Genomic DNA, 15851 nt, shown 5'->3' with positions numbered 1-15851 from the left:
GGACAAAGATATCCATGCTGAAGCTTGCGTTGAGAGTATATGAAAACATCGACATATCAAGGTAAAAAGCCATTATATTCTTCGATATTTAATCATACTCATCTAAATTATATTTGTTCATAGATTTGGTAAACTGTTCATGTTTCTGAGGCGCAAAAACGAAGGTTATTCACCAAAAAACCAAAGTTCTGTCGGAGAATGACATAAATAATTTTCTACTGGATGCCGATGATTACACCTGGTTACTCGAAAAAATTGTATTGATGCTTGGTATTCTTGGAGCTTGTAGGCGCAGCGAGCTTTGGTCACTCACAGTTGATGATTTCGAAGATTCGGAGAAAAATATTCTTGTCTCATTAAGAAATACTAAAAATAAGAAAGATAGGAAATTTCTTATTCCAAAAACGGGCCTTCCGTTTGATGCCTATGGTTTATACAAAAATACATCAACCTGCGTCCTCGTAACTTTGACAATCCAAAATTTTTCATTGGTTACAAGAAAGGCAAGTGTGTTAAGCAAATCGTCGGTATACATACCATCGGGAGCGTACCGCAGAAAATTGCAAAATTTTTGAACTTGGAGAATCCAGAACGTTATACAGGGCATTCATTTCGTAGATCATCAGCAACCATGCTCGCCGAAAATGGTGGTGATTTACTATCGCTAAAGGAGCTAGGAGGATGGGAGTCTTCAACAGTGGCAGAAACTTACATAGAAAAATCAGTTTCAAAAGAATGAAAATAACAAATCAACTTTTTCATGATAGCTCCAAAAATAATGTGTCTTTAGTGGATACAAATATTTGCCATTCTTCAGTAGCATCATCTTCTTCTATAAAATCTGTAAATCCCTGGGAAGGATTACAGATTTCTAAGAACAACAAGTGCACTTTTAATTTCCATGTTCATTATCATGAAAAATGAATTTTAGTATAAGACATTATGTATTTTTATCCTTACTTGTGTTATTGTTCAATAAAATTTGTTATTAAATAGTAGTGTTTATTGCTCTAAAAAATCTGCAGTATGACGAAAAATCTAGAACGCAACACGGCCGATAACAAATAACGGCCTTGGCTGCTTATGATCCTCGGCTATCGCCTCGGATCACAAACTTCAGCCCGGCCGTTATTTGTTGTTTATCGGCCTTATTACGTTAATAACTATGTAAGCACTAGTTTTATGAAACACGGAGATGTTTGACCGATAACTATTCATTTAGTAAATTAAAATTTAATCGCGTATGAGTGTGAGACGTGTTTTACATTAAGATCGTTATGTTTTGATAAGATAACTCACATTGGAAAGTATAATTTTGGTTATTTTGATAAAAAAAAATCAACCAAGAGTGTTGGACTCGTACTTTGGACTTGTTTACTAGACAAATAATACAGGGTGTTTAAAAATCTCTCGTGGAGAGATTCTTCAAGTAAAAGTAAGACCTGAAAAAAAAACGAATATTATGCGCGATTATACAGCATATTGGTTTTTTTTCAAAATCCTATTCATTTTGATTCTAGGCAGCATCAAATTGAACAACTTTGCTTCCATTTAGCCAACCTCGTGTCTCTTCAAGTGACCGAGATCCCAGCGATGAGACTCAAATTTGAGACACCCTGTACAGGGTAGGTCAAATTCGACGCTTTTAAATGAAAACGCCTTTTTCACGTGTCTGTTAGGTTAGGTTTTATCAAAAACATGATGGTGAAAACCGCAGATCGATATCTGTTACCATTTCGGAGTTACGGGGTGTTTTTCAAAAATATGCATTTTTAACAAATCGCTGTAACTTTTTTGCTATGGAAAATGTTGTATTTTTATGAAAACATTTCGAAAACACCTTTTTATGTATAATCTAATGGTTTAAGTATATTTTTTTTAAAATTAATAATTTAAGAATTATCAACAGAAAATTTGATTTTTTATATGGGACACCCTGTATATTTTTAATTTATTGAAAAGAGTTTAAAATTACCTTTCCAAAAATATAACACACTTGATATTTTGTTCGATACCTCTTCGAGATATAGAGTATATAAAAATTCGCCCGCTTTAAATAAGTAGGCTTTGAACGACACCGGCTGTAATGCAAAAAAATTCTAGCTGTGAGCATCAATTAAAACGAAAATAATATTTGCTATGAGAGATGCAGAATTTTGTAACAATTTAAAATATATTTAACCAACATCAACACATTTAAACTATATCTAATAACAATAAAAATAAATAGCAAACCAAGACATGAGAATTTGCTACAGGTGTTCGACATATCGACCATATTCTGTTATGGACAGACGGGGCTGTTTTTGAACATTTCTCGCGGAATTCATTAACTTAGTGGGGGTGAAAGATACCCTCTCATAACTGCTAAGTATTTCTAATTCTTGTCTAGATTATACGGAAGAATAAGGACTTTTATTCTTCCGCAAATATATCCATAGGATTAGATCCATGGGCACTAAGTCAGGCGGCCTCGACGGCCAACGGCTGGGATTGCTATTCAATTAATTAATGGTTATCAATTATTCTTGAAATTGTCTGCAAAAATTTGCTGATAACTTCAGCGTTCTGAGGCGGTGCGTCGTCTTGCTGGAAAAATATGTTTTCGAGTTCCATTAAGGGCATATCATCAATAAGGGGTCCAAAGCCTACTCGTTAAAACTGGCGAACTTTTAAAAATTCTGCATTGCGAAGGGGATTATAACAAAATATCAAGTGTGCTATATTTTTGGAAAGGTGAAAGGTCATTTTAAATTCTCTTCAGTTAATTAAAAATATAGTGTCCCAAATAAAAAATCAATTTTTCTGTTGATAACTCTTAAATTATTAATTTAAAAGAAAATATACTTAAACCATTAAATTCTACGTAAAAAGGTGCTTTGGAAACGTTTTCATAGAAATACAAAATTTTCCATAGCAAAAAAGTTACAGCGATTAGTTAAAATGCACATTTTTGAAAAACAACTCCGAAACCGTAACAGATATTGATGTGCGGTTTTCACCATCATGTTTTTGATGAAAATTGAGCTCCAGACACCGATATTAGTTTTCGTCTATCTCCTACAGAAAAGGGTGTTTTCATTTAAAAGCGTCGAATATGACCCACCCTGTACAGTAAATTTTGTCTATTGTCTACATATATTATTTGTGCGGGATATTAACTAAAAATGCGCTAATTTGCCATGTTTTAAATCAATTTCTTTATTGAGTGTACAATTTCTTTTTAGAATTAAACGTATTTCATAATAATCACTTGAATAGTGAATGAGGTGAAATGTCATCATAGCAATGGTAACGCTATTAATAAGATAATAAAAGTAATAACACCGTAATGAAAAAGCCTCCACACCACTGATGTATGGATATGCAGAGTTGTTTGCAATAAATATAGGTATGCAAATTTTAAATGACGTACAGATAAATAAAATCTTGATCGTTAAACAATTAATAACTGTTTTTATAAAGAATTCTTTATATCTAACTAATTTACATAATAGCGTATGTAGGTTAAAAAAAATATTTGGTAACTTCCTTATTTTTTGTGTGAAGGTGGATAACAATGTAAAAGAATAGAGTGGATACGACAAAAAAAAACAAGTAATAGATGTCATCCACAGAATCGAATCCCTCAAGTGGCAATGGGAAGGACACCTAGCAAGGACAAACAACAGATGTACCACAAAAATTACAACATGGTATCCACGAGGAAAAGAGACGAGTAAGACTGGCCTGGGCAGAATTTGGAAAATTAAGTTACATATTAAAAAACAAAAGATATCCACAGTACCTCAAAACCAAAGTATATAATCAGTGTGTACTCCCTGTACTTACTTACGGATCCCAGACCTGGACACTGACAAAATCAAATATGGATAAGGTAACAAAATCTCAAAGATCTATGGAAAGACAAATACTACATATAAGGCTGGCAGATAGAAAAAGGAATGAGTGGATCAGAGGAAAAACTAAAGTAAGGGATATGAGAAGTGAAGTAGCAAAATTGAAATGGAAGTTTGCCGGTCACAATGTCAGACAGAAGGATGATCGATGGAACAAATGCATCGTAAACTGGAGGCCCTGGGAGAATAGAAGAAGTAGAGGAAGACCCCAGATGAGATGGGCGGACGATCTGAGGAAAGATGCAGGCACAAGATGAGCACGGCGACAGAGAGGGAAGAGTGGAAGAGATTGGGGGAGGCCTATGTTCAACGATGGACCGAAGAGGCTGAATAGATAGATAGATAGATCCACGAGGAATTAAGAGACCTGCAGGAAGACCAAACCTGAGATGGAACCATGATATTAGCAAATCAGCAGGGATAACTTGGGCCCGCATAGCCATCAATCGACAACAATAGGCCCAACTACAAAGAGAGTATCTAAATATTAATTAGATACTATTATTAAATATTAAATAACAAAGCAAATACTGCTAATAAGGTGTTAATTTGTAAATACTCAATGTGGTATTGTAGAACTGAGTTTTGTAAGCCGAAAATTAACGTACCGTATAACAGAAAATAAAGACAATGAAAGTTTGACATAGGGCTTGATTTAAACAAAACATTGTTATTCTTCTTCATCATCATCATCACTATCAGCTTATTCAACCATTTTCAATTATGGTGTAGCCAACAATTTCAATCATTGTTGGTCGCTCCGTATATGTTAATATAATGTTTTATTAAAATGCTTGTTTTTCACTATTATATTCTACAAATATAATCGGTCCTTAGGATATAACAAGTTTAACAAGACACGAATATGAAAAAAAATAAATAAAAACAGTGTTGGTTACAAAACACTTTACTCCATTTGGTTTATTATGGTATAAATCAAAATTACCCGTATCTCTAGACATCTCAATACTCACTACCTTAAAATATGGCGTATTTACTATAGTTTTCCTAATCAATTATAATATTTTCAACTTGAAACGGGTACTTATTGGGTACGGTTTTCATTCGGAATTGCACAATTTATAATCCAACCGGATTTTGTATGAAAAAAATTCTTTTATAATAAGTTACGTGGAAAAGACAAAACAGATTAGTCATTGGTTGAACATTTAGTGTAGGTATATTGGAGTTGCATATTATAAGGTGTTTTATCTATTTTATTTGGTACATACATGGTCACGGAGAATTCAAAGTGTATTTTGAAAATTTGCAAAAATTATCGAAGGTTCTTTTCAAGTTATACGGAGTAACAAAAAATGAGAACACTCAGATATATTCAGAAGATTTTAATAATTATTGGTGTTCAAGATGGGCCAAATTGGACGCTTTTAAAAGGAAACATCCTTTAAAAAGAATCCAAAACAGGAAGTGACTAAAAACAATTGAATATGTCAATCAGTCCTAATTTTTGTCAAATACTAACATACCAAATCTCGTTTTTTATCTGAAAAAATAAAAAAGTTATAGGGGGTGAACCACTTTTGAGGCGCACCCAGTATATTATTTTCAAAATTTGTAGGTAATTAAAAATTTACAAGGTAAATTCGTACGAACAAATTTTCGTAAGAATTTTTATCCAATGTAACTGCTACCATAGAAATGAATGAGACATATTTTTAGTTAACTGGCCATAAGTGTTATATAAACATTAAAATAAATAAAAAAATATGACCAACTCGGGCCTTAATCGTAACCAATGACCGTGAAGAGCACCAAATCGCATGAATGAATGAACATGGCCTACTCTGCGCCGATTTGCCTATATAACGATATTCAAGCAAATGAAGTAAATAAACAAAGTATCCGGTGGATGTTACGCAAAATAAAATCGAATTTTAAATACTGAAAGTCCTCGACGTTGAGAGAAAGATCTTGATGATCGTCATCTGTCGCCCAGCCATCTCGATAATCTCTCTGAAAATATTAATTTATTCAGAACTTTTACATGAATTACAGTTGTTTCATTGACAGTAAGGTAGTTATTATAAGTTACATAATTAAGCACTTACATTGAGAATAACTAACTGCATTCGTTTTAAAATATAAAATGTAAACAATTAATTGTTAAATTTTTAAGATTTCATATTATACTCCTTCCATTCTGGGGTACGTGTTGTGCGACTCAATTTGACCGCATTTTCAAGCTCCAGAAGAGAGCTGTTCGATATTCACTGGGACTAAACAGCAGAACTCATTGCCAGGACTATTTTAAAAAATTAAAAATATTAACTCTTCCTTCCTTACTTATATTTGAATCCGTTCGCCTAATACGTAAGCATGTATCAGCTTCTCAAGAAAGGCCATCTCACACTTATCCACTCAGGAACGTGGAGCAAGATCTTTATCTACCTACCCCACGCTCTGAGTTCAATATTTCAAAAGTTCAATATTATACAACTCGAAAAAAATGCACAATCACCTGCCATTTGCCATAACACTGGAACAAACACTGGATCTTTTCTGATTTTTTTTTAATAATAATTGATCAGATATCGACCGGAGTTGAAAATTATTAAATTACTAATATCGCTATTAAAAACTAGGGGTTGATGGTAGAAAGGCGAAAATTTAGGGTTGTATGTATTTTTAATGCCACATAAATACATAAAAAACATAAAAATAAAAAGTTTTGTTCAAAAAAAATAAAAAAAATTTGGCGCCGGGAGGCACGTATAGCCGCCCATACTAAAATATGTTAATAAAAAGTTGGTAGGCAGTTCTTTTAGCTTCAATTATCCCAAAAACTGCGACTTTAACTGATTTTGATGTTATCACAAATTTTATTGCAAATATTATTCCTAATCTCAAATTGAAAACCGCGTTTCGCTAGCTACTGTAATTTCGGAGTTACGATTTTTTTAAATTTTAACCCCCTCCCATACCCCCTTACCAACCCCCCACCCCCACCAAAAACGAATGGCCCTATTCTCGAGTGCCACGATATTTTTGTGCCAAATTTGGTTAGGTTAGTCCTACGAACAGACAGACAGACACTATGAAAATATTTTGTATTTAGGTCTTTTATGACCCAAATAACTCATTTTGAGTGAAATTAAAAAAACAGCCGATTGCCGATCATAATAGCCTACCATACCTGTTGGTATGGTCGGCTAAAAATTAGGGTGGACCATCCTTATCACTTAGGGGTATAAAAAATAGATATCAACCTATTCTCAGACCTACTGAACATATATCTAAAATACTGAATAAAATACTATCAATAATTATACGTATTTTCCGAAACACACTTAAACAAATCACATATGGTTATTTTCCTGAATATTGTATTTATTTAATATTATTAAAAAAAAGAAATTAATAGCTTGTTCCAAATAATAACTATATGTAGTTGACTTGTTAGAAAACAGATCTAATTTACAGTATAAGTTATTATCAGTGTCGATAAAAGATTAATTAATATAGAGAAAAAGCCATAGTAATTAATATCTACAGTTAGATACAAAGTTTTACTTAGAATTTCCTATTCCGCAATAATATTACTTTACATTTTAGTGCTGTATATTGATATTAGTCACATGTTAAAATTAAATAAAATATTTTTTTCAATAAATTATATACCGGGTTATGCATCGGCTCAGAACATATATATACAGGGTGCTACAAATTCGAGGTACGAGCATTGCTATCTCGGTAACTGTAACAGATACGAAAATGGTTAAATTGGGACAAAGTTGCGCTTTGAGATGTTCACCAAGATGCCATCAAAAAAAGTTTTGAATATTTCAAGGATTGCTGAGTTTTTTTTGGAAAAAAACGGATTTTTTTGAAAATCAATTTTATTTTCTCCTATCGTTACTTTTTAGAAAATTAAAAAACTAATTGCATATTCTTATAGCCACTTTATTAGTAGGGCTATCTGATAGTATTTTTAGATTTTCAAATTAGCTGATAATTTGTTAGATACAGGGGCCGACTTAATTTTCTTAAATACGGACCTGCATTTTTTATTTTGGAAAGAACTCGGTCTCCTGAGTGCAGTGATACGCCACACTTTATACTTTTTTTTGTTTCGGACATTTGAACACAATTCATTTCAACTAATTTCAAGTCCGGCCCTGTTTTCTTTAATATTTAATGTTTTCATCGTTACAATCTTGATAAGCCTTCAAACTTGACAATGAAGGGGGGTAAAACATTGAATAGTTGAATAGGAAAAATCAAATGCAATAAAAAAATAATATAAATATAATACAATATAAACAATCAAATCATTTCACTCGACGATGGATTGGAAATAGTAGAGCAGTATAATGACCAGCGGGGTTCCTGGGCCTGTTGCCAAGGGGCGGCGCCGGCGGGGGGTATTATTTGACGTCATTTGTAAAAGTGAAATCAATATTTTTCAACATTTACAATAAAGAGTACAAAATTCATTCGGAAGTATAAGAAGAAGATATGTTCAAAGAGCTATAAATAAAATTGAACGAATTATAAACTTGTGGTAACCCTTTCGAACATGTAGAGCATTAGAAACTAGTTTGTAGAAGTTTATTTATTTATTATGCATCGTACAATGAAAATTCAAATTCACAATAAAAAAAAGTTAAAAATAATATCTTTAAATTGCTAACCTGGATATTATTTATTTGAATCTTTCAATTGGATCAAATTTCAAAAAAGGGATTAACCATTTTAGTAGAAGCAAACATTTTTTATGCAAACTGCATTTTCTTAGAATGTTAGTAATGAAAAAGTTTTGTAAGACACTCCGGGGACATGCTGTACATTACGTAAATATTAAACTTACCTAAGGAAGATAGAATAGGTACCTATAAGTATTGTCTCTAAGATTGTCTTATTATCTTAACTTACGTTAAATTAAAAAATAAATGAAATAAAGATGAAAGAGCAACAATTTTATATGACAAAAAAAATCATTTATCTATAATGTTTAAATTTATGTTCATATATCATAAAATATTTTAAAAACTGTCGATATTTTAATTTATAATTAATGAAGAACATTAATTTTAAAATCTAGTGATTTCTTCACTATTCTCTTAAAATTGGAATAAATTCAATGCTATGAACTCGATTATCACGGTCCTCTTCAGATCTGGTCTTCAAATCCTTGATGACGACTTGAAATAGTTTAATTTTGCGTAATTTTTTAATAAATTAATTTAATTTTGCCACCACCTAGTTTATTAATTTGTATATATAGTCCGAAATGTTGGTGGTTTATCATCACATACCTTTTTGTGTATCAGTAAACTGGTCCTATTAAAAAAACAACCCAAATCAAAATGAAATTCTTGGTAAGTCCATATAAATCTTATATAATATCTAGAGATAAAAAATTTAAATTAATTAATAATTTTTATGTTGTTTTTATGACTTTTTTATATTCTTTCTTTTTTTGCAAAATATTCTATATAAACAGGGTGGCGCACCTCGTTCCCCTCATATGTGGGGAGGCAATGTGCACAATTTAAGATTATTTTGAAATATACAGGATGATTCAGAACTAATAACCATATCAAAGTTATATTTTTTCTAATGGAACACTCGGTATTTTAATACATTTTTGGATTTTTGGGTCCAAAAAAAGGCATTTATTATAAGGGTTAAATATGTTTAATACCTTTGGTTTTTCAGATATTTAATGATATTTAAATTTGCAAGCTACAATAGAATAGATCATTCCCAAGTAGCATTTTCACGACTTGCGACCACATGTTTACTAAACACAACGTTGGATTAGTTACAAAAAATAGTTAGCTCCCTACCTTGGGTATTAAAATAAATTTAAACGTTTTTATAACGTTGTACCGACGTTGGACTAGTACTACAGCAAAGTAGAAGCTTCTGCGACGTCGAATAAACGTTGTCTTGTAACCTTTTTGCTTAAGTGATCTTTAGGTGATTCGGACAACGTAGTTACAACGTTGGACAATATAGAGTTTTCCGACGTCAGTTTCAGGACCTATTCCAACGTTATGCAAACGTCGTCTATTTTACTAATTCCAACGTTGTTTAGATTTCCTTATTCTTACGTTGGTAGGACGTCGAGTCACTACCTTTTTGCAACTGTATTGAACCATAACCTTAAATCTTAAATTTTCACTTCATTGTTCTGTTCAGTCAGACAGTTCAGTGCTGCTTTTATTTTTATAAAAAAACTTAATTAAAACGGGACATAAGAAAGGTACATATAAAACTAAATTTAAATATACATCGACATATATTACCGATAGTTTATCCACTCCCTCGTTTATTTAGATTATAGAGGGCGACACAAGCTAGACTCTAGGATGACTAAATTAGGCAATCTTGCGACTAGTATACTACCTGTTAAGGCCGAACTGCGACTTTATTAATCCAGAATGCGACTACTCGAACTACTCCATCTTAATCTCCAAAACATTAAAGTGAAAGCCGCCATGTTGTTAAATAAGTAAATGTTTCGTTCCTAAAATAGCAATTCCTGCTTTTTGAATACATTAACTTGAAATATTTGACCCTAAAAACACGCGGAAACAATTTTTTCGACTGCGAATAAATTATTCGCATTTTACTAAAAAATTCAAGAAAATTTTTAAAACTTCTTTAATTTTAAGGCCCATTAGTATTTTTCAAAGTAGAAAAAATACATTTATCAATAAAGTTGTTTGCGTTTAACTTTTTTGCCTTGGGTAACGAGTTACAGAATCGGTTAAAGTGTTTCAATAATTATGATCTTCAAACATCCTCCACACTTAAATACTTTTGTTTTGTTTTCCTTCACTGCCATCTGACATATGTCTCTAACTATAATTATCCCAATTTAGGATAAAACGCGACTTATACGCCATATTAGTTTTGTATTTCTGTGAATTAGGATTTTAAACAACGTTGCAGTTTGTACTAAATTAGGCTTCTAGCCAACGTCGGTATCCAACGTCGTTTCGACCCAAAAATTATTCTCCAAACTAGTGCAGACTAGGGTTGGCACGAGGTTGTGCCGACGTTGCGCCCCGACGTTTGGTCACGTGACACAACGTTGTCCCGACGTCCAAATGCTGCTTGGGTTATCACCCTGTACATTACTTTTCAGAATTAATTCTTGTGTTGAGTTTAAAGGCAGAGAAATAAACTTTACTGAAAAATGTTATTGCTTTCTTAAATTTATACTCTTCAAGATGGCGACACCAGCCATCTTGATTGCGATTTTATTTAAAAATTGCTCATTTTATCTAGCTTCAGTTCTATGGCCACAAAATATTGGAACATCCTATATTTATACCGATTATCTATGTTGTTAGTATTTTTTTCTATTATAATAAATTTCCAAAGCTTGATATTAGCTGCCAATATCATATTCCTTTTTCTATTCAAATAGAAAAAATATATATTTTTTCATCAAGTAAAAGACTGTTAAATTAAATACATCATTTAAGTTTCAAACTATCAATTTCAATAAGAATAAACAAAAGCCTAAAATGTTCTTGAAATAATAAATTATTAGCTTTTATACTAATCCAAAACACCATACAGGACGATTTATATATCTTTTTTCTTTTTCAGGTTGTACTTGTAGCTGTCCTGGCCATAGTCTATGCTGAAAAGGCCAAAAAGGCCAAAGATGCCGAACCAAACAAACAAGAATCTTCAGCCGAAAAGAAAACTAAACGTGGCCTCTTAGGTCTTGGATACGGATACTCCTCTCCATCTCATTATTCTGCTCCAGCATCCCTCTCACTAGCCAGCAGCTACTCAGCTCCTCTAGCTTACTCCGCTCCAGCACTTAGTCTACCTGCCCCTGTAAGCTATGCCGCTCCGGCTGTAAGATATGCAGCTCCATCTGTCAGTTATGCAGCTCCAGCAGTAAAAGTAGCTGCCCCAGTATCTTATGCCGCTCCTGCTGTAAGCTACTCTGCTCCAGCTGTCAGTTACGCAGCCCCTGCAGTAAAGATTCACGCTCCAGTAGCTTATGCGGCTCCGGCAGTAAGATATGCCGCTCCAGCTATTAGTTATGCAGCTCCAGTAGCTTATGCTGCTCCCGCAGTAAGATATGCAGCTCCAGCTTTGAGCTATTCCGCTCCATCAGTCAGTTATGCGGCCCCAGCAGTAAGATACGCCGCTCCAGCTCTAAGCTACGCTGCCCCAGCTTTAAGTTATGCCGCTTCGGCAGTAAAAGTAGCTGCTCCAGTTAGCTATGCCGCTCCTGCTATCAGTTACTCTGCTCCCTTATTGGCCAAAAGCTATAGCGCTCCAGTTATTACTAAAACTGTAGTGTCAGCTCCAGCACCTTTGAGTTCTGGATGGTGGTAATTTTTTGTAGAGTGTATTTATTTGGTTTGATGTGATATAATAAATGTTTTTGTAAAATATTACATGTTTCGTTTTTTTAATGGAACAACTTCATTTTAGAATTAAAAACCCGTCTTGATAATACAATATTGCTTCACAAAAAATGTAAAATCTCAAATTATTAAGCCTAGACAATCTAAAGATTATAGACCAAGCCCAAGATTCGCTTGGTCTTGGTCTTGGTCTTGCTGCAAGATAAGTCTTGCATTTTTTAATAGATTTTTACTATAGAGGCACTTTCTACATAGAACAGAATTAATTAAATAGTATTTTAAGTAATTTAATGCAAATAAAATTTAAAAAAAGGATAGTTATTTTTTATACAAGACGATAAAATGGTATTGAAAAGATTAATAATTAATTTCGGGAGACAAAAATGCAATTTTATCGTCGTGTATAAAACAATATTTTTTTCCATAGCGAGTTACGTTTTAAAAAATATTCAGAAATTATTATTTCAAGGAATTTATTACGAGTAGAAAAAATATTGTGCTGGGTTGGCCTTGGTTTCTATGTAATTTGACAAATAAATAAAGCTGTCTCTCAGGCCCTAGACACTCAATAGTAATCATAGACTAAATGTCACGTACTAGAGATAGATTGGACACTGATATAAAACAAATGGGTCCGTCATTTAGAGCCACCTGGTGATCCGGAAGAAACTAATGGAGAGTTTTGGTATAACATAATTTTAGCGTTCCGTTACTTATTAACGCTAATTAAAACGGTAACGTTATTCAAGCGCAAAATTATTCCTTGTAAAATATAAAATAATAAATATAGACTTTTTTACTGCCATTTTATGTTTTATTAGATCATTAGAAGTGTAACATAATTACAACAAAATTAAAATTATAAATACATACATTTTAAACACCAACAATAGATCACATAGCGCGCATTTTTTTGATTTAACAACTAAATTATAATATAGTAAAAATATTATAGACTACTAATTAACTGTTACTGAAAAATACTATATATTACCAACTATGTACTTACTTATTTATGATTAAACTATTTTTTTATTTGGTTTATAAATTATTATTTCTAAAATGTCAAAATGACTTTAATAAAAAAGTTTAGTATCTAACACAAAAATGATGATCGACTGTAAGTATCAGAATGCACAAACTAATAAAAACACAAACTATAAACACAAATCACTGAACTTTCCGACAAATCAGGAATATCTGGGAATATCTGAATTAATAATTATTTAAATAATGATTTAAAATTAACTTGACGGATCACCAACATTTTGTCAACTAGACAAAAACTAGACCACAGACAGTAATTAACATAGAGACTGTCATGGCATCTTCATAATATAAATTAGAAACCTGTACTTTAATGTATTTTGCGCCGTCTGGCGATGCGGAAGAAACTAAATTTGTAGTTCTATAAAATTACCATTGAGTGTCTAGGGCCTGCTAATGATTTAATAAAACATAAGATATAGTAAACAAGTCTATATTTTTTTTATATTTCACAAGGAATAATTTTGTGCTTTAATAACGTTACCGTTTTAGTTAGCGTTAATAAATAACGGAACGCTAAAATTCTGTCATGCCAAAACTCTCCATTAGTTTCTTTCGGATCACCAGGTGGCTCTAAATGAAGGACTTATTTGTTTTATATCAGTGTCCAATCTATCTCTAGTACGTGACATTAGTCGATGCTGTCTCTTTAGTTGTCAGTTTTGAGTCAATATTTTTTAATTCTCTTTCGTGTCGAAGGCTGATTGAATTGGAGCCAGAAATGGCTCAAAACAAAATAAGTAAATTACCAACAGTTATTAGGGCTGAGGCGACAAACGCCATATCCAAACTACTTCCATTTAAATCCCGAATAACTTATAAAAAGGAATACAAAAATTTTCAAAAATGGAAGCAATTAAAAAACGTGCGAGAAGAAATACCTTGCGGTTAAAGTATTATTTAACTATTATTTTTGCTAGATATAAGGCAATTTTAACAATTGCTAAAGAAAAAATAAAGAAAAATCCTGTTAACTTTTTCATTATTATCTATGAAAAATGTAAATAAAAATCATGCAAGTCGTCTTGCTCTTGCAATCTGGATTTTGGTCTTGGTCTTTCAAAAACTAATTCTTTTAAGATATTTATTTCTTAATATTCGGATATTATTAGTAAACCACAGTGAAAATAAATTTTTCTATATAATATTATGATTTTAAATATTAACTTCCTATTTAACACTTATAAATATTAATTTTCTTAAAAAATATATTAAAATTCAGACCGACTAGTTAACATAATGGGTCCCAAAAATTTCTTTTTCACTATTTGTGGCACTATAAACTTATTTAATATTCTTCCTAATCGTATTATACCACCTCTTTGATAATACTACTTTGTATATAAACCTGGTCGTTTTTTATTTTACAGCCACACACCAATTTTGACTTCACCAAAATAGATATTAAGGAAACTATAAAGTAACATGAAGCTTTTTGTAAGTATTTATTGCAATTAGTATTTAAATTATTCGAATTAATAATATTTCTTTCTTTATTTAGATTGTACTAGCAGCTGTTTTGGCTGTTGTTCTATCCGAAGACAAGACTGAACCAAAAAAGAAAACAAAACGTGGTCTATTTGGTTTTGGTTATGGTTATTCTCCATCTCCAGCTATTATATCTGTACCTGCATCTATACCTTTAAATGCTCCAGCATTGCCTTTGACTGTATCACCTCACCTTTTCAGACCTGCAAGCATCTATGGTGTTCCTATATCTTACTCTGGATCAGCTCTTAGTTTAGTTGCCCCAGCTAGTAATCTAGATGCTTCTACAGTACATTTGGTTAACCCAGGTATTGTTTCTCATGCTGTAAACTATGCTGCTCCTGCTTTAAGTTATGGTCCTCCACCTGTAAGTGTTCAAGCTCCTTGGAATTTTGAAGCTCCAGTAAGACCTACTACTTTCTTCAGACTTGCACCTCAAGCTCTTAGTGCTCCTGTTCGTCATTCTGAAGCGTTAGGCTATGCTCCAACAGCTGTAGGGGTTGAAGGTCCCCTAAACATTGGTGCTGCAGCAAATATTGCTCCTCCAGCACATTCTGCTCATCCTGTTCAAGAAAATGAAGCACCACTTGTAGCTATTGCTCCTCAAACTTTCAAGGTTGCAACATCACCACTGCGTCAATCTGCTTCTGTAAGTTATGGTGTTCCTTATTCATCTCCTTCACTAACCGGAGGTAATGATTCCCCTGTTGTAAGTGAATCCTATTTGAAGACTTTACCAGTTATTGCAGAGTCTGAAGTGTACGCTCCATTATCTTCAACTCTGGGAAGTGCCAGGATTTGGTAGTTTAAATTTGTTACTTAATTTATTTTTTATTGTTATTCCATTAGATGTTTTAAATAAATTTGCTAGTTTAATGTTATTAATTTATCTATTTTTGTTTTCTTGTGATACAATAAACTTTTTTAATTTAACAGTTGTGTTTTTTGATTATCTATACTAATATATAAAATCCTTAAGTGACTGACATACTGATTAATCACGATCCTGCTTAAACCAATCAACGTAAGAAGCTCAATTTTGGCATACAGG

The 15851-nt window shown here is 32.4% G+C and overlaps 1 protein-coding gene across 1 annotated transcript; it reads left to right on the top strand.

The window, feature by feature from the left end:
* The first annotated feature begins 9132 nt into the window (after positions 1-9132).
* On the top strand, positions 9133-12259 carry LOC115874520 (cuticle protein 16.5-like). The gene is made up of 2 exons (XM_030889678.1): positions 9133-9238; positions 11487-12259. Exons 1-2 carry the CDS (start codon positions 9227-9229, stop codon positions 12231-12233), a joined length of 759 nt encoding a protein of 252 aa, XP_030745538.1. The 5' UTR covers positions 9133-9226; the 3' UTR covers positions 12234-12259.
* The last annotated feature ends 3592 nt before the right edge of the window (positions 12260-15851 follow it).

This window comes from Sitophilus oryzae, unplaced genomic scaffold (assembly GCF_002938485.1).
Source record: "Sitophilus oryzae breed Bouriz unplaced genomic scaffold, Soryzae_2.0 scaffold_1297_pilon_pilon, whole genome shotgun sequence".
In the NCBI taxonomy this organism is placed as follows: domain Eukaryota; kingdom Metazoa; phylum Arthropoda; class Insecta; order Coleoptera; family Curculionidae; genus Sitophilus; species Sitophilus oryzae.
The sequence above is the reverse complement of the archived record's forward strand: the minus strand, read 5'-3'. Positions and strand labels throughout refer to the sequence as shown.